This window comes from Mauremys mutica, chromosome 8 (genome assembly GCF_020497125.1).
Source record: "Mauremys mutica isolate MM-2020 ecotype Southern chromosome 8, ASM2049712v1, whole genome shotgun sequence".
In the NCBI taxonomy this organism is placed as follows: domain Eukaryota; kingdom Metazoa; phylum Chordata; order Testudines; family Geoemydidae; genus Mauremys; species Mauremys mutica.
In genome coordinates, this window is record NC_059079.1 from 10,951,987 (window position 1) to 10,978,689 (window position 26,703).

At 40.0% G+C, this 26,703-nt stretch overlaps 1 protein-coding gene across 3 annotated transcripts in view; it reads left to right on the forward strand.

Annotated features, from left to right (window-relative positions):
* Window positions 1–26,703, forward strand: part of ZYG11B (zyg-11 family member B, cell cycle regulator) — a 34,300-nt gene that overhangs the window by 2,231 nt on the left and 5,366 nt on the right. For all 3 annotated transcript variants that reach the window (XM_045027859.1, XM_045027860.1, XM_045027858.1), the window contains exons 2-12: window positions 6,504–6,669; window positions 8,382–9,136; window positions 13,184–13,324; window positions 14,315–14,491; window positions 18,766–18,830; window positions 20,255–20,354; window positions 20,445–20,495; window positions 24,175–24,336; window positions 24,442–24,489; window positions 25,180–25,377; window positions 25,480–25,532. In XM_045027859.1, the coding sequence (XP_044883794.1) occupies window positions 6,504–6,669; window positions 8,382–9,136; window positions 13,184–13,324; window positions 14,315–14,491; window positions 18,766–18,830; window positions 20,255–20,354; window positions 20,445–20,495; window positions 24,175–24,336; window positions 24,442–24,489; window positions 25,180–25,377; window positions 25,480–25,532 (1,916 nt within the window). The remainder of the gene's footprint in view (window positions 1–6,503; window positions 6,670–8,381; window positions 9,137–13,183; window positions 13,325–14,314; window positions 14,492–18,765; window positions 18,831–20,254; window positions 20,355–20,444; window positions 20,496–24,174; window positions 24,337–24,441; window positions 24,490–25,179; window positions 25,378–25,479; window positions 25,533–26,703) is intronic.

Here is a 26,703-nt window from a genome sequence, read left to right on the forward strand (position 1 = left end):
AGTCCCAAGTCAAGAGCTCCTAAAGAAACCAAATGTAAGGTCACCTTTTATTTGAAGTGGAGAGGAAAAGAACTTCTTGTCTTTTTAGATGGGATGCTCAAGGCTCTCTGTATATAGCTCTTATTAGAGAAAAATGGCCATTGAAAACAAAGAAGGGAATACTTGGTTTTTAAAAATCTGTGTCCTTAGATCAAAGGTACTGAATCAGGGTGGTTCTGTTATGTTGGAAAGTTGGCATTTGTATCTTCTATTTTAAAAAGCACTGTGCTATTTATATTTAGAACAAATGACAAACGTGGAGCATATCTCCTTCCGTAATGGAGACCAAAATGAAGCAGCAGTCATAGGGCAGGGGTTCTCAAACTGGGGGTCGGGATCCCTCAGGGGGTCGTGAAGTTATTACATGAGGGGTTGCGAGCTGTCAACCTCCATCCCAAACCCTGCTTTGCCTCCAGCATTTATAATGGTGTTAAATATATTAAAAAGTGTTTTTAATTTATAAGGGGGGTTGCACTCAGAGGTTTGCTATGTGAAAGGGATCACCAGTAAAAAAGTTTGAGAGCTGCTGTCATAGGGCATTTGCGGTCAGAATAAACAAATTTTGCTGTCAAAGTTGATATAGGTTTCTCAGAAAGAGTTTAATGGAAAGATAAGGATCTATCAATATTCTGGAAAAATCTTCAAAGCTTTTACACTGGTTCATCAAAGAAAAGCTGAGTAAGCAAAATCTTCTGAACAAATAAAAAGTAGATTTTATTTTTAAATGAGTCTGAGATATGAGGGCTTGCAAAGGAGCAGATGAAGTCATTATTGAGGATAGCGAAACTAGCCTTTCTGCCAGAGTAGGCTACAGCAGCCTGACAGAAGAAGTCAGATATACTTGTTGATTTAGTTTACAGTAAGTAGGTGTATGTGATTGTGGTTCACATGATGCTGTTTCAGAAGAAATTCAGGAAAAACATGGTTGAAGTTCTTGATAAAGTAATCCTCTTCATTAATTTTAAACAAGACTTGCTGAATTTAGGATTCTGTAGTTCAAGAATGTGAAGTGGCCCTTTGTAAACTGTACTCTCTCTAAATAGTGAAACTTTATATAGGGCAAAACATTTTCTCTCCGTAATAAACAATTTATTAGGATAGGGTGGGAAGCAGAAGTTTTAAATATTCCTCTTTTTTATTTTTTTATTTTGACTTGTGGGGGAGAGAATTCTTTGCTGCATGTGACAAATCTGCCCAAGACACTCATTTACATGCTTATAATCAGAGGAACTTGGATTGAAGGAGGCATTATGCTTCAGGCTGCCACCTACATTAGGTTGCTGTTAGATGCTGAAATCCACGCCATTTATTTTATTAACTTATAATGTATACTACTAATTATAATTTAATTTTTCATCGTTTTTCATGCTTAATAAACATCTATTAAAATAGTAATTCATTGTTTTTAAACAAAAGCTTTTAAAAAGCTAAAGAAAACTATTCTGCTTTATAAGGCAAAACTATAGTCACTCTTGGCTGCATCAGTATAATGCTGTTATGTATCTTGAGTAATAATATGTCAGTCTTTCAGATGTACACCAGAGAAGACACATGAGGTCTGGTTATCTTTTTGACTGCCTGTCTTGTGACTTTTATTTATATGAACTTGACAGGATGGAAAAGTACTGAGATTGAAGGGACTCTATCAAGTAGTTTAGATAGGTAATTTAGGCTGTGTATACAAAAGTCTAATCACACATTTCAATAGAAATGTTTGTGTTTATTTCTATATAAAACAGCTTTTGTTAAGATTTAATCAGTCCTAGGCAGCGTTTACAACTTGAACATGGCAGCACTGTGTTAATGCATGAAAGCTGGAAAGTGAAATTAATTAGAAACAAAAGGGAAACTACTGTAGTTCATTTCCATTTTCCAAGTTGAGTGAAATGCAAAAACTTAACAGCATAAATAGAAAAGTAACATTTTGAAAATTATTTTACTTCTAACCTCGTATGTTCTTAAACACAGGCAAGGACTCTCTTTCTTTTTAACATAAGATCTTGAACATGTCCTTTTTAAGGAAAAGGACAGTACATTAGAAGATCAGAAACGCTTCTGGTTCTGATAAAATAGTTATAGGGCATGTCCCCATTGTCACGTTACAACAGTAGAGAATTCCAAGAAGAGTCACTTTTTTTTCCTGACACTTATTGAGGAACTTAATTAGAACACAGAAAACAATATTGCCAGTACTGGGTCTTCTGCTTCACTGTACAGTTTATGCCAAAAACCTTCCCAAGCTCCTTCCCACCTGGCTTTTTGCCATAGATTTACAGAAGCAGTGCACACAGCCTCATGCCCACCACTGTGGGAATCAATGAAGTTCATGAAAGATGTGTGGTGTTACTGGTGTGTGTATAATTAATCCTAGTTAATTGTTATTGTTGGAAGCCCTTCTGGTGTGAAGAATAAGCATTTTGAACGGAATCAGACTAGAGATGGGCTGAAGCTTTAATATTTTTATTTGAACTTCCCCTAAAATTCAGGGGTGTTTAGATCTGTCGTATTGGTCTGGGCTCATCTCTGATCACAAACGGACAATTTTTTAATCTACACCCTTATCTTCCCAATTTATTTCAGTTACTGGTCCATCAACAAAGCCTAATAACATCATTGGACTTTAATCACTGACAGACAGAAGAACTTAGCTTTTCTGGCAAAAAGAATGGAAAGGTGCCAAAAGCAATTAATATCACCAATGTTTTGCATCTGTCAGATGTTGAAGCAGCAAATTACAAGCACTGGGGTTGATGTGAGCAAGGGGCATCTTTTATTAAATGAGAGTAGATTTCATATGCTGATTCTTGATTGAGAATCAACAGTCATATGCTCTTCAATGTGTGAAGTAATTTTAGGATAGACAATTTCTTCCCCCTCCACTTTTAAAGAGAAGTGATTTTAAATGATTAGCCAAAATTCTGTACAGAAGACTTTCAGGCATCCGTTATACATCATAAAGAAGCAAAAGAGTCTAGACAACCCGTTTTCCCCCTTCTTAATATCTTTGAGTATAGATGTAGCCAAAATTTACTGCTTACTGGTAATGTCCAACAAATCTTATAAGAAAAATAGTTAATTAGTAATAAAATGCATTAACAATACTTCAGAGCATTTTTGTAAACACTAAGCACTACAAGTCCCTTGTGAAGTAAGTAAGAATTGTCTTCCTTTTACAGATGGGGAAACTGAGGCAGAGAATTTGAGTTACTAATCAAAGGTCGTAGAGGAAGTTTGTCTGAGTAGGGATTATAATTTGGAGCTTCTGGTTCCCAGCCCTGTGCTTGCAACTCTCAACTGTGTTAAATTAAAATGTCTTTTAGCTGACTACAAGTGATTAGTTAAGGATGGGACAAAGGTAGGGTGAAGTTCCTGAAAGTATGCAGTGTTACATGGAACAGTTCATTTATAAAGAGATACATCTTAATGAGTTAAACAAGAGGATTACATGAGGCAGATGAAGTAACAGAATGGAAGCCACATAAAGTAGAAATAAAAGACAAATATAGCCAGAACATTCAGTTTAAAGGCAAAATAATATTGCTCTTGGAGTTTATGTATCAAAAACTGACACCCTTATTTTCAAAATCGTGTAGGGGAACATGTACCGGTCACTCAGCATTCTTTGGTGTTAGTGTTGAGAATGATTCATAATGTTTGTGAGTCACTCCTTATGATGATGGAATCTGGTTGCTTAAAAACAGTAGGCTGTTATTGGGCACTAGAAGACTGAACAGAAAAACTATATTCAAAGATTAAGATTATGTATTAATAAGAGAAGTTCAGCGGTTTCTCATGATTATTTCCTGTCTTGCCGTTAGTGTCTGATATACCCAAGGATATGTTTTGCAATACCTTGGCACTGTGTGTAGGATAAATATGAAATTAAAGAATTAGGGTTAGTTTGGTTAAGGAAGAGAGATGGGGTGTGGGTGTGTTGTAAAGAAGGGCCTTGAGTAGCAAGTAGAAGGAAGGCCTTGAAAATACCGAGTTATAAGGTCAGTAGGAATAAAGTAGGGAGAATGTCTGGTTCAAAGAATAACTGATGAAACAAGGGAAAGCTTCTTTAAAAAAAAAAAAAAAAGCCTCTGATAACTGGGGTGGCTGCGGATGGTTTTAAATAAGACAAAAATAATCTGTCTTTAAATGAGTTCTCATGACCCTTTCCAACCCACATTCCAGCGTTGAAGCCTCTGGGAACCCTAGTGCAATGGAAAAACTGTTGGTCAGCAAGAAAGAGGGTAGCAAAGACCTTGAAAAGAAAGAAGGTTGTAAATCTTACCTGGATTAAGACTGGAAATAAGGGTGAACAGTCTTCAGTTGGTTTTTAGCTGAAGTCAGTAACTGGCAAAACTATCTCACTTGTTTGTTTACGGGTATAAAAAGTAAACTCTTAAAGGGGTCATTGCTAATACCTACCTGATCATGTTGAAGCCAACAAGTATAGGTAAGTATCCCAGGTTTAGTCTGTTTGTAAGTATCTTGATCAAATGCTTATAAATGTTTGCTACTGTTTGGACATAGTAAATTGCTTATTATTTAGGCTTTTTAGGCATCTTTAGTGCAATTGTATAAATACCATTTGGCCTTTGGATTTAATAAAGGAATTTAGGGTTAAATTAATGTCATGGTAATACTCTGCCTAAATAATAATAATTCCAACACAAGGTGAAAAAATGTTGGCTATGATTTGAAAGAAGATTATAAAAATTGTCACTTTGGGTCCCAGCTTTGTACAGTAATGAACAGGTCTTCTTCGGTCCTTTTTAATCTTGTACTTAAATACCGTATGTCATTTATCAATTTTAGTATTAATAGAATGCTGCCCCTTATTTTAAGGCACTTTTAAACTTTCAGCTTTTCATTTCTATTAGGTTGGAAGCAGCGTGGGTTGATTTAAATCAGCAGTCAGGAAACCTTGATTTAAAGCATTTATTTTAATCTTGTTTTGCATTTGTACTTTTTAGTAATTTTCCTAAAACATGTTAACTCGCATCTAAATATAGTCTTTACTCTAATTTTTGAATACATTTTTGCTAATCAGGAGGACACACTAACTGCTTTAATGCATAGATATCTCATTCTACATACATTATTCGGATTCTTAATTTTTACAATTTTTAACACATTAAGAAATTGTGAATGATGCATTTCTTATTTACTAGATAACTTTCCACTCTTGGTCTGTGTCAAGCTGCATTTGGATGGAAATTGGGATTCAACTAAAAATGAACAAAAACATTTTATAATTATTTGTATTAGTTAAATATAACTGCCTTAAATATGCTGGTTACATAAGAAACATATGTTTATCAAAACATATTTTTCTTTTAGAACAAAGGAAGGCTTAACTATAATTAGTGAATTATCTGCACTTTTGGGTCAGATTTTCAAAGGTACTTTGGCATCTAATCTCCTTCCAGATTTTAGAATTAGTAGATCTCATTGTCTCCCACCTGGTTTTTAATAGATTGGAAGAGGAAAACAAGCTTTCCTAGATGCCAAGTAGTTTCTCAACTTTGAATGAACTAATCCAAACTAACAAAATATTCCTTCTGCATCTGCTGCTAAACTAAAAGTGATGAAGGCAAAAGCTTTTGTACACAATAGAAATTGAAATTGCATTTGTGAAACGTCAATGTTTGCTCCACTATAAAGATTGAAAATAATATAGATTCTTAATGGAGTGCATGAAATTGTGACACATTTATAAAACTTGAGTTCACCATCACAGTTAAAGATGTTTTCCTCATGAGTTTGTATATATTTTAAAAAGCAACACTGATTAAAAATTTGAAGAGAGCTCATTATTGCAGTGTATAATTTTTGGTTATTTATTTAAATTATTTTAAGATTATATGATGCTTAGGCATTAACATTGGTTGTTTATAATTTCAAATTTTAAATTTAAACAGATTTTATTTATAAAAAGAAAAATATATTTAACTTAAAAATCTGATTTTAAAAAAAATAATTATTCTATTTTAATCCACCTTGCGATAAACTAATCAGTAGTTTGGCATTGCACTTCAGCAGATGATATACCAGTATCCAACAAAAGCATAGTCTCTACACCAGCTTGGTGTTTCTTTTGAATATAATGCGTTTTAAACATCCTGTCTCTTTTGTTTGGAATAGGGAAATGGAAACAGCAGCAATATCATAATACAGTATATTCCATTAAATTACTGTAGGATCATATTTAATATATTAACTACATTTAAAAGGATTTTATTGTTCAGATCCAAAGCGAGAGATTTAATAGTTAAAATTGAATGTATAATGATAGGATGTCCCCGCAGCAGATTTTGTAATGCTACCCTTTCCGTTAGTTATGAGACTTGTGCTAACAAAACACTGACTGGTACCAAAATACTATGTTTATAAATGGGCTTGATCATTCATGGCCAATATTTTTTATTTAACTCTAATGTCTCAGTAATTTGGTTGTGTTTTGCTTATGACAGGAGGAGGCATCTCCATATACTTTACTTGATATCTGCTTGAATTTTCTGACTGCTGACCTAGAAAAGTTTTGTACAGAAAGGCAAGATGGAACACTGTGCTTGCAGGAGCCTGGAATATTTCCACAAGAAGTCGCTGATCGACTGCTGCAGACTATGGCATTTCATGGTAAAATCTTTATTTTGAAGGCAGCAGCTGTAGGTTTTCCACTAGAATATGACATTGCAGCCCCTACTTTATAGTCTAGTAGAATCTGGCACTGGAGCCACATGAACCTTCTTCCTTAATCTCCAGTGAAGAGGGATTTTTGCTCTTCTGGCTTTGTAACAACTTCTGCTGAATGCATCATGGATGGATAGATAGCTGCCCTCGTGGATAAAATGTCCTTTGTCCCATGTTTATGACCTTAGTTTAACGTTTCTTTTCAATTAGATGTCAGCACTTTTCGCTGGGGTTCTTATTTCTGTCAGGATTAAAGGAATCTGATGAACTATATCTTTCTGCAGATGCTCAGATATTTAATTAGAATGTTAATATCTTTCATGAAGTAATTAACTGAAGTCTGTCTGTTCCACCCTGTATCTGCATAATTACATCTAAAATCATCTGGCTATAACGCCTTCATTCATTTCATGTTACACAGTAAGCAGTGTGCATAAAATGTATTTCGTTGCTGAAAAGAAAAATCAAACCAGGGAATGCACTATAAAAAACTGTCAAAACCATTATTTTCTTCTTCTAACTACACCTCTACCTCGATATAACGCTGTCCTTGGGAGCCAAAAATTCTTACCGTGTTATAGGTGAAACCGTGTTATACTGAACTTGCTTTGATCCACCGGAGTGCGTAGCCCTGCTCCCCCGGAGCACTGCTTTACCGCGTTATATCCAAATTCATGTTATATCGGGTGGCGTTATATCCAGGTAGCGGTTTATATATTAAGTGCAGGCCTAACATATGTCTTCACTAAAGTCTATCTTTTGATAAGGGTGGCCACCCTGTTTCTGATATCAGACTCCTGGTCTTCAATATGGACCGGCCAGGAAATGGAGGGTGGGTGGAACCTCAGCAAAATGTTTTGAATTTTTGTCAAATTTCTAATCAGTTCTCATAAGTTTGTGGTAGGGCCATATCAATGCAAGTTTTAGTCTAAAATGTCCATAATTCAAGGTTGTTTTAAAGACAGGTTAATTACCAGTTGAACTTTTCAGCCTTATATGAAGCAGACTAGGTTTTGTATATGTTGCTATTTATGCCGTGATTAACCCAGGAAAAATGTGTGATTTCTCCACACTGTTTCTGAAACTAGGGGCCCAGACCCAAAAGGGGATCACAAGCCTGTTAGGGTGTTGCAGTATTGCCACTCTTACTTCTGCACCACTGCTGGCAGCAGTGCTTCCTGAAGCTGATGGCAGGATGGAAATACCATGCCATCCTTGCTTCTCTGCTGCTGGCAGGCAGTATTGCCTTCAGAGCTGGCCACCTGGCCAGCAGCTGCCACTCTCCCGCCACCCAGCTCTGAAGGCAGAGTGGAGAGTGGTGGCTGCTGCCCGGGTGCCCAGTTCAGAAGCCAATGCTGCCTGCTAGCAGCAGTGGACAAATAAGGGTGGCATGATATTGCCACTCTTGCTTCTGTGCTGTGGCAGCCCTGCCTTAAGAGCTGGGCAGCCAGAGACCAGATTTCATGGGGGAGACCAGATTTCATGGTCCGTGACGTGATTTTCATGGCTGTGAATTTGGTACACCCCTAATTATAACTACATTGACTGCAAACTGTGTATTATGAACCAGTTATTCTTGTTAACCCTTGTCACTTTCCCCCCATAGATTTTTTAAAAAATCTGTAATACAGCATAAACTTATTGCTGTTTTCCAACAGGGCTGCTAAATGATGGAACTGTGGGCATCTTCCGAGGCAACCAGATGCGTTTGAAACGAGCTTGTATCCGCAAAGCAAAAATCTCTGCAGTGGCTTTCCGGAAAGCATTTTGCCATCACAAGCTGGTAGAACTTGATGCTACGGGGGTGAATGCAGATATTACAATCACAGACATCATAAGTGGACTTGGCAGCAATAAATGGATCCAACAAAACCTTCAATGCCTTGTGCTGAACTCATTAACTCTCTCCTTGGAAGACCCATATGAAAGATGCTTCAGTCAGTTGTCTGGTCTTCGTGCTTTGAGCATTACCAATGTTCTGTTCTACAATGAAGACTTAGCAGATGTTGCATCACTTCCAAGGTTAGAAAGTCTAGATATATCCAATACCTCTGTCACTGACATAACTGCACTCCTCACCTGCAAGGAGCAACTTAAGTCTCTGACCATGCACCACCTGAAATGCTTGAAAATGACGACTACACAGATTTTGGATGTTCTAAGAGAACTAAAATATCTGAATCATCTTGATATTTCAGATGATAAACAATTCACATCAGATATAGCACTTCGTTTACTAGAACAGAAAGATATCCTACCTAACCTTGTGTCGTTGGACATTTCCGGAAGAAAGCATGTTACAGATGAAGCTGTAGAAGCATTTATTCAACAACGACCAACAATGCAGTTTGTGGGACTGTTAGCTACTGATGCTGGCTACTCAGAATTCCTTACAGGAGAAGGAAACTTAAAGGTTTGACTTTTTAAGTTTGTCTATTTAAGGTTGTTACAACAAACATGTGGTTCTTCCAGATTGAAATTATAGGTTCACCTCCCATCATAGTATTTTTATCCGGTAATAGCAATTGCTAATAACTGTGGCTCGGGCCTTCATGTAACTGTTTCTGTGCCAAAATTTGGGTCATATTTAATGTAAATTGTCTATTTTTCTATACCACTCAATGAGTCTTGAAGTACTGCTTTGAGATATCAAACCTATGGGAACAGGACGTTAGCACTGGCTAGTCTGAAACTATTTATTGGCATAATAAACTCTGGTTCCTTGGCATGACCTCTAGCATAAAGCATCAATATTTCAAAGCCTCATTCATATTGATGCATTGGCATTTGAATATAGCTTTGAGCAGTTCTACTTAACACAGTAGATGCAATACAACTTTATATTCAGGAACTACTTTTGTACTCCGGCTCAACATCTGTTTTTTCAGATTGATGTTTCTGCCTGTCACCCAGCCCTTTTATTACATCAGTGACTCATCTCTGCCCTCTCTTTTCTGGATAGGGGATTGGTTACCTTGTTCTCAAACCCCTCAATATGTTTAATACTCCTGTTATGTTTAATACTCCAGTGTAGCAGTCTGGAGTTGGTTCCTTTTTGTTCTCTCAAACCATATTAATGGTGAGTGATCTGTTAACACCCTGAACCACCTGTTGGAATTATCTGAGCTGTTTTACACCCCACACAGTAGTGTAACATTCCTTTTCTATTACCGGGTAATTCTGTTCAGTGAGAGACAGGTTTTTTGCTCAGAGTGCAATGGGCTGTTTCTTCCTGGTCTGCATCAGTACATCTCCTAGGCCTGTGTTGGAGGCATCAATTCAATTCAAATACTTTCTTAAAATCTGGACTGGCCAAAATGGGTTTGCATCTCTCCCTTGATCTGTTCCCTCATTGTCCCTATAGTCCTGTAAGCCTTTCTATTTACTAGGTGTGCATCACTAGTGTTAATGTGGTGGTCTCTTTGGTAAGTGAAACCAGGTTTGTTAGAATACCATTTTTTGACTTTGTAACACAGCCACTACTTTTCTTTTCTTTTCTTTTTTTTTTTCCTATGGGGGCTAGCGCTTCACTTTAATGCTCTCTAAAGAGTTCTCCCCATTACTCTCAGACATTAAGTCTAAGAGAGGCAATACTTGGCATTTCTCAGCTGCATAGCGTATCCTGTTTACTATAGGCTCTCTGTTATGGTAAGCTTTTACTCTGCTAATATGTACAGTTTGGGGTAAACCCTGACTATAGGGGTTTTGTACCTGATAAGTGACTTCATTTTAGTTTCTCTACCACCTCAAAGGGACCCTCTCATGAGAGTATTTCATGCTTTTTGTAGGGGCTAATACCAAAACATCTATATTAAAGGCTCTTTCACTTGTCTTCTTGTCACACCATGCTTTTTGTATAGTTTCGCTTTCTTCAAGATTATGCTGTACCAGCTTCATAATGGTTTTAGCTCTGCCATGAATTTAGATACAAATTCAGTTATATTGAAATGTCTGCTTATATGTGTGAGCAGCTGATTTTTATACTGTTACCACTTAAGAATAAACAGTAGGCAGTAATTTCCAGTGAGATCAGAATAGTCATATAACAGTCCAGCAAGTCTTCTCTGTGAAATATCTTGTGAAGATAAACTGATAACCGTAGGTAGTGTGTGAGACAGATGTGAAGCTGGACATAAGAGTTCCAAATGGTGTGGGTTTTTTTACTTGCAAAATGCATCATAGTTTAGTGATAATCAACACTATATTTTATCAATAGGGCAAGTAAAAAGATGGCAACAGCATCTCTCAGAACACTGTAGTAAGAAAGATTATTTCCTGGTCTGGCAGCAAGATCTGAAAGATTTGTTTGGCCCAAGCAATATGGGATGCAGAACATTGATTGTGGACTTGTTCATTGTAAACTATTTTATATAAACACATCAAATGCAGAGTCCCTTGGCAACTTGTAAAGGAGCCAAACATATATCCCTTCAGATATCCTGAGGTGAATTAACTTAACTTTTTTATGTGTGTGACTGAGCCACCCCTCCCGCAAATAACAATTCACCAACTGCAGTCAGTGAACATTTACTTGCCCCTAGGAAACACATGAAGTACCATAGCATATTGCTTACCTATAAAGAGATTTAAAAAGCAGTGGCATTAGATAATGGGAGTGCTCGCTGTAACGGGGGTGAAAAAGATACCAGGTGAGCAAGGGACATTTTTTAAAGGTAATCTCCAAAGCCTAAGTTCTTTTGTCTTGACTGCCAAAAAAGAAAAGAAAAGTGTGTTCTTAACCTGAGTTTTATGGGGACTCGTAGAAGTGTAGGACTGGAAGGGATCTCAATATGTCATCTAGTCATCTAGGTCCCCTTCCCTCAAGGTAGGACTAAATAATAACTAGACCAGGGGTTCTCAAACTTCATTGCACTGCAACTCCCTTCTGACAACAAAAATTACTACACGACCCAGGAGGGGGGACTGAAGCCTGAGCCTGCCCGAGCTGCCAAAGCCAAAAGCCTGAGCCCCATCATCCAGAGCTGAAGCCCTTGGGCTTTAGTTTTGGCCTCGTGCGCTGGGTCTCAGGCTTTGGCCCTGGGTGGTGAGGCTAAGGTTTTGGCTTCTGCCCTGGGTGGTGGGGCTCGAGCTTCATCCCTGGTCCCCAGCCAGTCTAATGCCAGCCCTGGTGATCCCATTAAATGGGGCTGCAACCCACTTTGGGGTCCCAACCCATAGTTTGAGAAATGCTGAACTAAACCATTCCTGACAGATGTTTGTCTAACCTGCTCTTATGACCGAGATTCCACAACCTTCCTAGGCAATTTGTTCCAGTGCTTAAGTTAATTAACTCAAGGTAAATTCTAGTGAAGGCAATTGTTGTTTTTCACATGAGTTAGCAAGTTGAGTTAAAGTCTAGGCTTTAAGAATACATCTTTCTTTCTTTTTTTTTAAAAAGAGAATATAGGACCTATGATACTTCTCATTAATAGAATTCTGGGAAGCTATAGCTACTGATTGAACTAATTAGTAACCTGCAAAAACAAGGAAGCTTTCTCTCATTGGTGTGGCTAAAACACAGCACCACCTCCAGCTGAGAAAATTGCATCAAGTGTATTGTTTCAGCAGCAGTGTGTGCCCATTTGTGTGTGACGGATCTTGCAGCTGTGAATCTTGCTTATAAGGCAAAAATGGACACAAGCAACATTAATTGGTTATGGAGTGACACTCCTCCTGCCTGATTGGTTACAGGGAGTTCTGGTCAAAGACTGGATTGAAGCTGAGTTTTGGTTTATACTTAGGGCCCTACCAAATTTACGGCCATGAAAAATGCATCACAGACTGGGAAATCTGGTCTTTTGTGTACTTTTACCCTACACTATACAGATTTCACGGGGGAGACCAGCATTTCTCAAACTGGGGTCCTGACCCAAAAGAGGGCTGTGGAGAGGGGTCACAAGATTATTGTAGGGTGGTTGCAGTATTGCCACCCTTACTTCTGGGCTGCCTTCAGAGCTGGGTGGCTGGAGAGTGGTGACTGCTGGCCAGGTGCCCAGATCTGAAGGCAGCATCCTGCCAGCAGCAGTGCAGAAGTAAGTGTGGCAATACCATACAATGCCACCCTTACTTCCACCCTGCTGCCTTCAGAGTTGGGTCAGGACCCCTACAGTTACAACACCATGAAATTTCAGATTTAAATAGCTGAAATCCATGAAATTTATGATTTTTTAAATCTTATGACCGTGAAATTGACCAAAATGGACTGTGAATTTGGTAGGGCCCTATTTATACTGTACAATGTTACCTTATTTGGATGGGGAATGTTAAAGTATGTCTAGTCCTGGGTTACTGCAGGCAGATCATGTACTAGGTAGATGAAATGTTAAAAACACAGGGATTTGGATAAAATGCCACCAGCTTTGGAACAATAGTTTTGCACAGTTCAGAAAAATCAAATTCTGAAATACAGTAATGTCACCTTTTAAAAAATGGAAATATAAGCTTCTTTGTCTGTTCATAGGTGTCTGGAGAAGCAAATGAAACTCAGATTTCTGAAGCACTGAAACGGTACAGTGAGCGGGCATTCTTTGTGAGGGAAGCACTCTTTCATCTATTCAGCCTTACACACATTATGGAAAAAACAAAGCCTGAAATTTTAAAGGTAAAACAATACACGTCAGATGAGAAAATCTTGCTCTGTTCTGTAAATTTAACTTCAGATGAGCATCTGGAAAGCTTATAATATACTGAAAACTTAATGTATGTTATGTAGCTTTCTTCTGCCTGCTTGATATTGCTTAAGAGGTTTAGTAGAAATCATTAAGCTTCTGTTAATGTTCATGTGAAAGTGATTTATGTGGTAGTGGTGTGGATGGTGCAAAAGCGTTGATTTTCCTCTGAAAAGAGGCACCAGGCTAATTCAGCAGCAGTATGAATTCATTTTACAAATAAATACTTCTGAATATGGCTTAAAAAAGTCTCCTAATATTGGATTATGACATGCTAACTATTGAACAAGTATTGCTTAAAGATAGACAGACTATTGAGTTACCTGTAGGAGTTATTAGACTAAAAGCCTGTCCCTAGGCCACTGGCTTTGTATCATTGGAGCCCCAGAGGTAGTTCAATCTTTATCATTCCAATGGAAGGAGAGATCAGAGAGATTCAGTTTTCTAACAAAAAAGATTATTGATCAACATCTTTCAAATTAAACAAGTGACTTTAAGAAAATATCATGATTCTTCCAGCCCTGCTGTGTTAGCAGGAGATATTGCTGCTTGATCATGTTAGTGTCAATTGTAAAGAGAGTTTGGATATTCAGTCACCAGCAAAGATTACTCTTCCATTTCCCTGTGTATAAGGTATTTGTGACAAGTTTACAAAGCCAAAACCATAACCTGAGAAGGGATGGCTATAGGCCTATGGTAAATTAGCAGCCTTATTGCTGTAGTAGCACTAAGATTATTTGCTTGAAATAACTGAGCAAAAGCAGAGAGGCTCTTTTGGGATACTGAAATGTCACTCACTGGGTTGCTGAATTAAGTGAGAGGTAGGGAGGAACTGGGGGGCACCAAATCACCAATGGATCCAGGGTTGGTCTTCAGTATGTGGATTTATATATAATGTGAATATGATTTTGTTTGTCTTTCAGCTTGTGGTTATTGGAATGCGAAATCACCCTCTGAACTTGCCTGTGCAGTTAGCAGCAAGTGCATGTGTGTTTAACTTAACCAAGCAAGATTTAGCAGCAGGCATGCCTGTTCGACTACTGGCTGATGTCACTCACTTACTCCTTAAGGCCATGGAACATTTTCCCAACCATCAACAGGTAAAAATATTAGGTTTCTTTTTTCTGTGGAATTCTCATCCTAATAGGAGGCCTAATAATAGAAATACAGCCCAGGTGCTGTGAGGTGTTTCTGCTTTGAGACTATTTTAATGCTATGAAGTATTGACTGTAAGCTAAATAGAGCCTCAGCTGTTTTGTAAATTTGATGGAGATCTAACCATCCCCTGTAGATGTTGCAAAACAATAAGAACTTAACAGAGAAGAGGCAAGTTCTGACTCTACCTCAACGATGGCCTTGAACAGATATACCCAAATATGTTTGAGTACAGTATGCACACCAGATATATTGTAACTTGAAAGGCTGCTCTTTGTGACAGTTTTACTTAGACTGCAGTACATTAATATAATCATGATGCATGACAAAACTTGTAGAAGTGCAGTCGGATAGTTAACTTACTAGAATTAAGGGTCTGTGGTTGTACTATTGCTATGAACTGCGGCACTGTACGGTGAGATCCCACCTAACAGGCACTAATAGGAGCTGCATTTTCCCACTGACAAACACGTGGGCAAGGAATGTCTGGTGCCTTTCTGTCCTTGATTTTTGCATTCCCTGGAGTCACGTCCCTGTTGAACTCTCTGCCTCATAGGAGTGCAGTTTGTAGAAGCAATGTTCCTCTAGCATGGCTTTTTTAAAGACTTTATTTTACTGAAATCAAACTAATCAGCAAGGACAATAAGAGGCAAATAAAAGAATAATGCCTATTGTCATCTTTATCAACCATTGTATGCACAAAACTCAGTAACTGTGCTAAACATTTCCTCACACAGCAAAAAACAAAGAACCAGAACAGAAAGGAGAGAGACAAACAGGAGAGATACCACCATTAGATATCTGACAGCTATGTCCCAATGGTTATTGCCATGATATTATCATTATCCAGGCAGGAGTGAGTTAAGTAAAAGTCCAGAACTGATTGTGTTGTCCTTTACAAAAACAGCCCTAAAGTTTCTGGTAGAGAATTTTGGATATATGGGTACCACTTCTCTCTATATGTTGCCTGTGGGTTATTGCTCAGTAAAGCATGATTAATGTAATGTATTGGAGGAAAGGTTCCCTCCAAAGAGGAAGGTGGAAACTTCTTGTGTAGTCCCTAATTACAAAACTCATTTTGGACGATGAGCCGCAAAGTAGCATTAGGCCTGGCAGGATTTGCTTGTGAGGTGTTTCAAAGAGGTCAAGGTAGTTGAAAAGTGTGGGAGTTATATCACATTCCACAGGCTGTGAGGAATGAATGCCTACCTTTTTCCAAAAGTTAGCAAATGCCTGATATAATGAAGGAGGCTGCCATTCTCAGCAGTATGTTTTGGGCAATTCTCAGTCTAAAATGTCAACTTTAGAGACTGTGTACAGGGGGCAAATAAGCCCTGTTTTTAATATCTGGTACAATGTTTCCCTTCCACCATGGGTCTAGAGCAGTGGTAATCAGACTGGTGCAACTGGCTCTTTGATGTGTCTCCTATGGCTCTTTGCAGCACATGATATTAAAACACTCTCTGATTTAATTATTAACCAATCAGGATACTTTTACTATGTTATTAACTAATTAAAATATCAACTTGCATTAAGTTATTAACTTATTTGCTGTGAGAATAATATTTAGTTGATCTATATATTTTCTCCCGTCATTCACACTATTGTCTCTCTTTTGGGTAATGTTGATCGCTAATTTGGCTCCTGAACCACTGAGGTCTGAGTATTACTAGTCTAGACCAGGGATCTCAAACTCAAATCACCATGAGGGCCACATGAGGACTAGTACATTGGCCTGAGGGCCGCATCACTGAAATCTTTTCATACAACGATACAAAAGTATAGTCAAAAATGAAAAAAATAGAGTAGTATAGTATACTATTAAAAGTCAGTATACTGTATTAACTTTTTAAAAACTGTAATGTGAAGAGGGGTTTTAATAAAATATAAACACCTGTAACTATTCTTTATGTGGTGAGTAACACTGATGATGATCTACACCAGGGGTAGGCAACCTATGGCACGCGTGCCGCCTTCGGCATGTAACCTGATTTTCAGTGGCACCCATACTGCCTGGGTCCTGGCCACCGGTCCAGGGGGCTCTGCATTTTAATTTAATTTTAAATGAAGCTTCTTAAACATTATTAAAACCTTATTTACTTTACATACAACAATAGTTTAGTTATATATTATAGACTTATAGAAAGAGACCATCTAAAAACGTAAACATGTATTACTGGCACGCAAAATCTTAAATCAGAGTGAACAAATGAAGACTCGGCACACCACTTCTGAAAGGTTGCCGACCCCTGATCTACACTAAGTCTATCAACATAGCTGTAATGCCAGGAACTTTTTAAAGTAACTATTCATACAAAATACATTGCCACTTTTAACAAACATTCTTCCCAACTACTCACAGTAAAGAATCATATGTGCTGAACTTCATACCTCAGACTGCTCGTCCAGTCCATGAGGCCTCGCCCCTTCCCTGCCTTTTTCCACCCCTTCCCTGCACCCTTTCCTTCCCCTTCCCCAAAGTCCCCACCCCAACTCCACCCCCTCTCTGCCCTTGTTCCAGGGATGGGCAAACTTTTTGGGCCGAGGGCCACATCTAGGTGGGGAAATAATATGCAGGGTCGGGGCAGGGGGTTGGGGTGCGGGAGGGAGTGCGGGGTGTGGGGGGGGGGTGCAGTGTGCAGGAAGGGGCTCAGGGCAAGGGATTGGGGCAGAAGATGGGTGTGCAGTGTATGGGGGGCTCAGGGAAGGGGGTTGGGATGCACAGGGTTGCAGGGTGCAGCAGGGGGCTCAGGGCAGGGAGTTGGGGTGCAAGAGGGGTGTGAGGTGCAGGCAGGGGGCTTAAGGCAGGGAGCTATGGGGTGGGGTGCAGGAGGGGTTCGGGCTGGCAGCGGCACGCACTGGGGCCAGGGCAGGCTCCCTGCCTGCTTGCCCTGTCCCCGGCCCCTGCTGCTCCAGAAGTGCTGTGGCTCCTGGAGGAGCGGGGGTTGAGGGCTCCATGTGTGCTGCCCTTGCTGTGCCTCCAGGTACCTCCCCCAAAGCTCCTATTGGCTACAGTTCCCTGTTCCCGGCCAATAGGAGCTGTGGGGGGGCGGTGCATGGAGGGAAGAGCAATGCATGGAGCCCTCTGCCTCCCCACCCGGGGCTGTGGTGCTGGCTGCTTCTGGAGATGGCCCACAGCGCTACAGGGGGCAGTCCCGCGGGATGGATCCAAAGCCCTGAGGGGCCAGATACGGCCCGCGGGCCGTAGTTTGCTCACCCCTGCCCTATTCCAACCTCTTCCTCAAATCCACATTCCGGCCCTGCCTCTTCTCCACCTCTTCCCCTGAGCCATGTCCCCACTCTCCTACCCTACCCCTCCCCTCCCCTCCCCAAAAAAAGTCTTCAGTGCTGGGAGGTAGGCGGAGGAGCAGAGATGCGGCGTGCGAGGGGGAGGGGAGCTTGGCTGCCAGTGGAGTCGCTGCCTATGGAGGGCCGCAGGAAATAACTCCATGGGCCGTGTATTTGAGACCCCAGTCTAGACAGTTTTGCTACAGACCTGTTTTTCCAAATATTTTGGGGGTATTTATTTACCCAAGTCCACTTCCAATGGTTTTCTAGTATTTTCCTCTGTTGGTAACAAATTAACCATTTTTATAGTATGGATTTTAGAGATCATGAATGATTTGTAGATCTCATTAATTGTGATAGGAGAACTGGCCTGGAGTGCTCTGTTTTGGGATATAGCTTTGAAGAAAGTTACAGATTTTTTTAAAACTGTTTCTCCCACCTTATTGGACCATTGAGTTTAATTGTAAGAGGAAGAAATGTTCTAGGTGCAAGACTATAGTACAGCCAATTATATCTCTGTAGCCATGTCTACCTGGCTCTTATTAAGTTGTTGACCCTGCCCATTTGGAGGTCAATTATTAATAGTCATTGTAAAAACCTTAATTAACAATAAGAAATTGGCATTGTACAACTTGACACCACTTTCACACCAAAAAAGCCTTTATACTTTTGTATTGGGTAAAGAGACCATGCAAAACTTGACTCCCCAGTATTGTATGGCACATTCTCTAGTGAAGAGGGTGTTATTGTTATGTAAAGGACTTTGCTTTGTTCTAGAAAAATGTGGGTGTTTTTTATTTGACACTTCTCTTGTTTAGAAGTATAACCATTTACAGTACATGATCCATCAAACTCCACAGTTCTGATGTAACAAGGAAGCACTTTGAAATTTTTGTATTTTTCTGCTGAACGCTTTTTTGATCTCATACAGCTGCAGAAGAACTGCCTTCTTTCACTATGCAGTGACAGGATCCTTCAGGATGTTCCATTTAACAGGTAAATTTAATCCTGTTAATTAAAATGGCATGTAGAATAACAGATCAGTGGGTTTTGGTGGTTGTTTTTTAATCTCCTGGATTGTAGCGTTTATTTTTGAAATATGCTAATTGTTGGCCTAGTCTCAGGAAGAATAGAACTCTGCCATTTTGGAGACCAGATATTGATTCATGGGGTTAGATTCTGATGTCAGATCCCATAGTAACTCATGTGTGTATACATGAGAAATGTTTGGGCCCATAATTCACAATTATATGGATTATAGGTCTGAAAAAATCAGAATTGACTTCAGTTAAATTACTCCAGCTCTACACTGGTGTGTAATATAGGTCAGAATTTAATCCTCAGTTTGCTGACTCTCTGGAATTGTGGAAGTGAAGTTTTGTCATTTTGCAGTGGTCCCTTTATTTAGAAATGTTGTTGGAAGGCTTTGGAGGGTTTGCATCCAACATGCCTAGATTAGATGATGAAGGATAAAGAAAGCAAGGGGTTATCTCTGGTCTTCAGCCAATTCTCCTTCAGCTCTTTACAAAAGAGGACCTTGTGCTTTTATATTAAACGTCTAGTAAAAGAGACACTGGGGGAGCAGATCCTGAAATCTGAGTAACCCCTGTGATCTTGGCCTAAGTGAAGATTTTATATTTTGTGTAGCAGGCTGGCAAACTGGAGAGCTCAGTGGTTTGAGCATTGGCCTGCTAACTCTAGGGTTGTAAGTTCAAAACCTTGAGGGGTCATTTAGGATCTGGAGCAAAAAAAAGTTGGGGCTTGGTCCTGCTTTGAGCAGGGGGTGGGACTAGATACCCCAAGGTCCCTTCCAACCCTGATCTTCTATGAGTGTGCAGTAATTTGAGTAGACAGATTTCTGTTGGTGGTGTTCCTTGGCTTACCTAAAGGCTGTTGTAAAAGCTGATGTTGAAACTTTTCTGAGGGTATGTCTATCCTACCCACTGGATCGGCAGGTAACGATTGATCCAGTGGGGGTTGATTTATCACGTCTAGTCTAGACTGATACATAGACCGCTGAGCACTCTCCCATCGACTCCAGTACTCCACTGCTGCGAGAGGCGCAGGCGAAGTTAATGGGGGAGCGGCAGCAGTGGACTCACCGCAGTGAAGTAGGTCTAAATATGTCGACTTCAGCTACGTTATTCATGTAGCTGAAGTTGCGTAGCTTAGATTGACACCCCCCCCCCCCCAGTGTAGACCAGGTCTTTGTGTTGCTCTGTAAGTTTCACTCATTGCGTGGGCCTGAGACTAGCTTTGCCTGCTCTTAATTCCAGTGTTCACTTCCACCTGCTTGGGACAAAGCACAGTGCTTCCGATTTCTACTGCATGGGGGATCCTGGTCTGATGTGCGGTGTGTATGTTCTGTTTCAAAGGCTTATTCAATTTCTGTTCTGAAAATAAAAACTGTTAACTTTCAGATTTGAAGCAGCCAAGCTTGTTATGCAGTGGCTATGTAACCATGAAGATCAAAATATGCAGAGGATGGCAGTGGCTATAATCTCCATTCTAGCTGCAAAGGTACAAGACTTATAAATGTAGAAGTGCTGAAGTATAATTTCTCAGGTCCTGATGAATTTTCTGGTATTCACCTAATGTTTTTGTTTATAGCTTTCAACTGAGCAAACAGCTCAACTTGGTGCAGAGCTCTTCATTGTTAGGGTAAGTCCAATGCTGTCTCTTACAAATTGCTACCCTGGATCTCCTATTTTAAATCATTTTGAAATTGGCTACAGTTAGATGTATTATATTAAACTAAAAATAAGCAGTTAAATTTTACCTTCTGTCAGTACTGCTACCAGGAAAAGATTGGCATTCCAGACTGTCAGGAGAGGACTCTGTCACCATGTTAATGAGGGTGGCCTTTAGGCCCAGCTAAATAGAAGCCAAAGTAAATAACTTGATTGCGTCAGGACTTAAATGACTGCAGCATGGATGGAAAACTCAACTCTGACTCAAACTTTTTATTATTTGCAATTAACTTTACCTTGAAAACAAGCTCCCGTGGACATGTTTAGTTTGCCATGCAGGTACAGTACATAGGGCCACTGTGGTGTCAGCTGGCTGCAGCAATACATAGAGGTTAAACTAGGTATCTCACACCTTTTAAAAAAGTTTAACATGTTTTTACTGGAGTTTGGAATAAAATTGTGACACAGAACAAACTATCAGAAGTCATTGTTTGTGGGACCTGGTTTCAGGAGCAGTTTGATGGCTTCAACTTCAGGGCAGTGGAAATACACATTTCAGAAATGGCTCTCTCAATTTCTTGAGAGAAACTATAATGCAAAACACATCTCTGATGGCGCCTTACTTATGGCCAACCAGTATACCAAACTACATTTCCTTAATGTCTGTGCAGGATAGATGTTCAAGAGGAAGCTATTGATCAGTTATAAATCTTAATTCTCTTCAGAAGAAATTAGATGTCTTAGTGGAATTCATTGCAGAACCAAAAAAGTCAGACTCTTGATCCAGTTTATTTGATGCAAGTTACTAAAAGTAGTGGCTACTAGTTATTAAACACCCAGACAGAGGCTTAAATTAGTATTTAATATTTTCCCCTACCAACCTTAGTTTAATGGGGTTTTTTTCGTTTTTTTAAATGTGCAATAGAATATTTAAGAAAAATTGCCACTGCTTGAAACAATCAAACAGAGGTGTTGGTCTTGTACAGTTGGCCCATAACAATCCTGCAAGAGGTTTAAGAAGTAGAGCGATGGAAAAAAACCCACAACCCATAAGCATGTAGGAACAAAATTAAAAAGTCCAAGGTACAAAACAAGATTAAACTAGCTAGGGACCAAAAAAAAAAAAAGTTTTCTTGTTACCCTTTACAAATACATTAAAAGCAAAAGGGAGACCAAGGACAGGTAGGCCCATTACTCAACAAAGAGGGAAAGGCAATAACAGAAAACGCAGCAATTTTTTTGCCTCCTCTTTCACCAGAAAGGTTAGCAGTGATTGGACATTTAACACAGTGAACATCAGTTTAAATAGGGTAGGATCTGAGGCTAAAATAGGGAAAGAACAAGTTAAGAATTACGTAGACAAATTAGATGTCTTCAGATTGGCAGGACCCAATGAAATACATCCAGAATATTGAAGGAACTGGCAGAAGAGACTTCTGAGCACCTAGTGATTATTTTGAGAGCTCATGGAAAGATCCCAGAGGACTGGAAAAGAGAACATATAGTACCTATCTATTAAAAAAAAAGGAATAAGGACAACTGATGGAATTATAGATCAGTCATTTTATCCTCGGTACCAGGAAAGATAATAGAGCAAATAATCAAACAATCAGCTTGTAAGCTCCTAGAAGATAATAAGGTGATAAGTGACAGTCAACATAGATTTGTCAAAAAAAAAAAAAAAAGTCAAACCAACCTAACATACTACTTTGACAGGATAGCAAGCCTTGTGGATGGGGGAGGAAAGCAGTAGATGTAAATCTTGATTTTAGTAAGGTTTTTTGATACTGTCTCATAAGCAAACTAGGGAAATATACCTTAGATGAACCTACTATAAGATGGATGCACAACTGGTTGGAAAACTGAACTCAGAGTAGTTATTAATGGTCCGCAGTCAAGCTGGAAGGGCATACTGAGTGGGGTCCCGCAGGGATCTGTCGTGAGTCTGGTACTATTCGATATCTTAAAAAATGATTTGGATAATGGCATAGAAAATACACTTTCAAAGTTTGTGGACAATACCAAGCGGGGAGGGATTGCAAGCACTTTGGAGGACAGGATTAGAATTCAAAATGATCTTGGCAAACTGGAAAAATGGTCTGAAATAAATAGGATGGAATTCAATACGGACAAATCCAAAGCACTACTCTTAGGAAGGAATAATCAATTGCATAAATACAAAATGGTAAATGACTGCGTAGGATGGAGTATTGTAGAAAAGGATCTGGGGGGTTATACTGGATCACAAACTAAATATAAGTCAACAATGTAATACTATTGCCAAAAAAGCTAACATAATTCTGGGATATATTAGCAGAAGTGTTGTAAGCAAGACATAAAAGGAATTCTTCCACTGTACTCAGCACTGCTAAGGCCTCCTCTGGAGTATTATGTCCAGTTCTGGCCACCACACTTTAGGAAAGCTCTGGACTTCCTCAAATTTGTCCAGATAAGAGCAACAAAATTATTAAAGGTCTAGAAAACATGATCTACAAGGAAAGATTGGGGGGAAAAAAGTGGGTTTGTTTAGTCTGGAGAAAAAAAGATTGAGGGAGGCAGAAGTCTTCAAGTACACCTCTGTCCCGATATAACGTGACCCAATATAACACAAATTCGGATATAACACGGTAAAGCAGTGCTCGGGAGGGGGGGGGGGGCGCTGCGCACTCCAGTGGATCAAAGCAAGTTCGTTATAATGCGGTTTCACCTATAACACGGTAAGATTTTTTGGCTCCTGAGGACAGCATTATATTGAGGTAGAGGTGTATGTAAAAGGTTGTTACAAAGAGGAGGGTGATAAATTGTTCTCTTTATCCAGTGATGACAGGACAAGAAGCAATGGGCTTAAATTGCAGCAAAGGAAATTTAGGTTAGACATTAGGAAAAACTTCCTAACAGTATGGAATGTTGAGGACTGGAAATAATTACTTAAGAAGGTTGTAGAATCTCCATAATTGGAGATGTTCTTTCATTTAAGAACATGTTAAACACCTGTAAGGGATGGTGTAGAGCAGGGGTAGGCAACCTATGGCACGCGTGCCAAAGACGGCACGCGAGCTGATTTTCAGTGTCACTCACACTACCCAGGTCCTGGCCACCGGTCCAGGGGGCTCTGCATTTTAAGTTAATTTTAAATGAAGCTTCTTAAACATTTTAAAAACCTTATTTACTTTACATACAACAGTAGTTTAGTTATATATTATAGACTTATAGAAAGAGACCTTCTAAAAACATTAAAATGTATTACTGGCAAGCGAAACCTTAAATTCGAGTGAATAAATAAAGACTCGGCACACCACTTCTGAAAGGTTGCCGACCCCTGGTGTAGATAATACTTAGTCCTATCTCAGTACAGGGAACTGCACTAGATGACCTATCAAAGTTTCTTCCAGTCCTACATTTCTATGATGCTATGAATATGCTTGCTCTCTTTATAAAAGAATGCAAGCATAGGGTGTATAGGAAAATAATTGGGAGAAATATACAGAAACACTGACTGTGTTAATCACTAAGTTTATAAATCTCCATTCTAATCAGAGATGCAGTTACCCTAGTCATTGCCCTAGTCTGTGCATAAGTAAACAAAGATGATACAGGAATAGAGCAAACAACTTCAAAGCTAACTGTCCTTTTTGTTTTTCCTTTTTCAGCAACTTCTACAAATAGTTAAGCAGAAAACAAATCAGAATCTAGTGGATACTACACTCAAGTTTACACTGAGTGCGCTTTGGAATCTCACTGATGAATCTCCAACCACATGTAGGCACTTTATAGAAAATCAAGGTCTAGAACTCTTCATGAGAGTCTTAGAGGTGAGGACTATGGTTTATGCAGTGGATTGCATTCCTTGGTTCTAAAATTTCAGCATTAACAAACCATTATTTTGTGGCTTACATAAGCTATATTTCACTTTACAGTCTTTCCCATCTGAGTCGTCTATCCAACAGAAAGTTCTTGGCCTTCTGGTAAGAAGAATAGAAAAATGATAAATTTCACAGAAATACAAGTTGTTCTTAATTGTCTCCCTATTTAATTTCTATTTGAGAATTGGCTTAGAACGTACACTGTTAATTATACTTTATTTTCTTAACCTTTAATCTTACATACTGGGTTCTTGTGAGCTATGCATTTGACATCATGATTTTTAGACTACACTGCCAGTGTTCCCAAAGAACCACCTTATGTAGGAGTGGTTATTTAATAGTTATTATGGACAGCCTGAGCCTTCAGGGAAGGGTAGAGAGTAAGTCCTCAGATGACTTCAAGTACTCAAAAGAAGGTTAAAGGTTGAAAGTCAATGGGACTTTAGGGTCCTAAATCACACTGGGTAAATTCTCAAAAAGATCTGTTTAGAAGTTTTTATTCTTTTTTTAAAAAGAGTATAAATAACTTAGTGACCTGTGTCTTAATAGTTTGAGGGAGTCTTTCATGGAAGGGAATGTTTTGAGATAGGAAGTGAAAGCCATTAACTTTTAGACAAATTCAGAGTAAAACGGGGAGATTTTCAAAGGCAAAATTGACAGTTAGATGCCTAGCTCCCATCTATGACTTTGAAATTTGCCTCTAATATCAATACATATAACTGAGTTGAAGTTAGACACCCATTAATACATCATTATTTTTATTGATATCTTCTCAATTCTTTTTTCCTACAGAACAACATAGCAGAAGTGAAAGAGCTACATTCTGAGCTAATGTGGAAGGACTTCATAGACCACATCAGTAAACTACTGCACAGTGTTGAAGTAGAAGTCAGTTACTTTGCAGCTGGGATTATTGCTCATTTGATATCTCGAGGAGAGCAGGCCTGGACATTGAGTCACACTCAGAGGACATCTCTTCTTGAACAACTGGTACAGAAATAGCTAAAAATATTCCCTGCTTTTGTGTTATATTAATGTTAATTGCCTATAAATAGCATTAAGTATTTCAGCACTTGGTTCTCTATCTTGCAGCACTCAGCCATTTTGAATTGGCCAACGCCAGAATGTGAGATGGTTGCCTACAGGTAACTACTGCCTTGATTTAAAATTTGGAAAATACTAACTCTAGCACCCTTCAACTTGCGCTAAAAATTACAGATCTGTGCCTGAAGCATTGTAGGCTGACTGCCAAACATTGTCCCCATGAACAAAACTAGGCTTCTGGACTGTAACCTCTAGTATCTCACCTTGGACAAGGTGGCTTGACCTTTGGGAGTGATGGGAGAAATGAGTCAGCTTGGGTCTCCTTTCAGAGCCAGATATAGGGCTGTTCTTTTCCTGTCTCCTACTACAACCAGCCTTACCTCTTTAGGTAAACTTTCGAATTAATGTTCAAAGGACCATATGAAGAAACTAAACAGCATATTGGCTATTGAGCTACAGTAATATCGGTTGGTATTGTAGGCCATAGATTCTGGGTTTTAAGGCTGGAAAGGACCATTAGATCATCTTGTATGACCTCTTCTATAACACAGGCCAGGTACTCCTGCCTGTAAGTAATGTGAGGCACCAGATGCTATGGCAGGGGTGGGCAAACTACGGCCCGTGGGCCGGATCCGGCCCCTCAGGGCTTTGGATCTGTCTCACAGGATTGCCCCCCCGTGCTGCTGCGGGCCCGGCGCCACTCTCAGAAGTGGCCCCCGGGTGGAGGGGTCAGGGGGCTCCGCGTGCGTTGCCCTTGCCTCCAGGCAGCGCGCCCCCCCCAGCTCCCATTGGCCGGGAATGGGAAACTGTGGCAGCGCCCACAGAGGCCTCCGCCTCCTCTCCTCCAAGGGACGGCAGCGCTTCCTGGAGCGGCGTGGGGCCAGGGACAGGGCAAGCATGCAGGGAGCCTGCCCTGGCCCCAGTGCGCGCTGCTGCCACCCCGGAGCTGCTTTAGGTAAGCGGCACCGGGCCAGAGCTCGAACCCCTCCTGCACCCTGCCCCCCAGCCCCCTGCCCTAAGCCCCCTGCCTGCACCCCAACCCCCTGCCCTGAGCCCCCTTGTACACCCTGCACCCCTCCTGCACCCCAACCCCTGCCCTGAGCCCCCTCCTGCAGTCCGGACCCCTGCCCTGAGCCCCCTCCTGCAGTCCGCACCTTTCCTCTGCCCCAGGCCCTTGCCCTGAGTCCCTTCCTGCACACTGCACCCCGTCCCACACCCCACACTCCCTCCCTCCCGAACCCCAACCCCCTGCCTCGGCCCTGCATACAATTT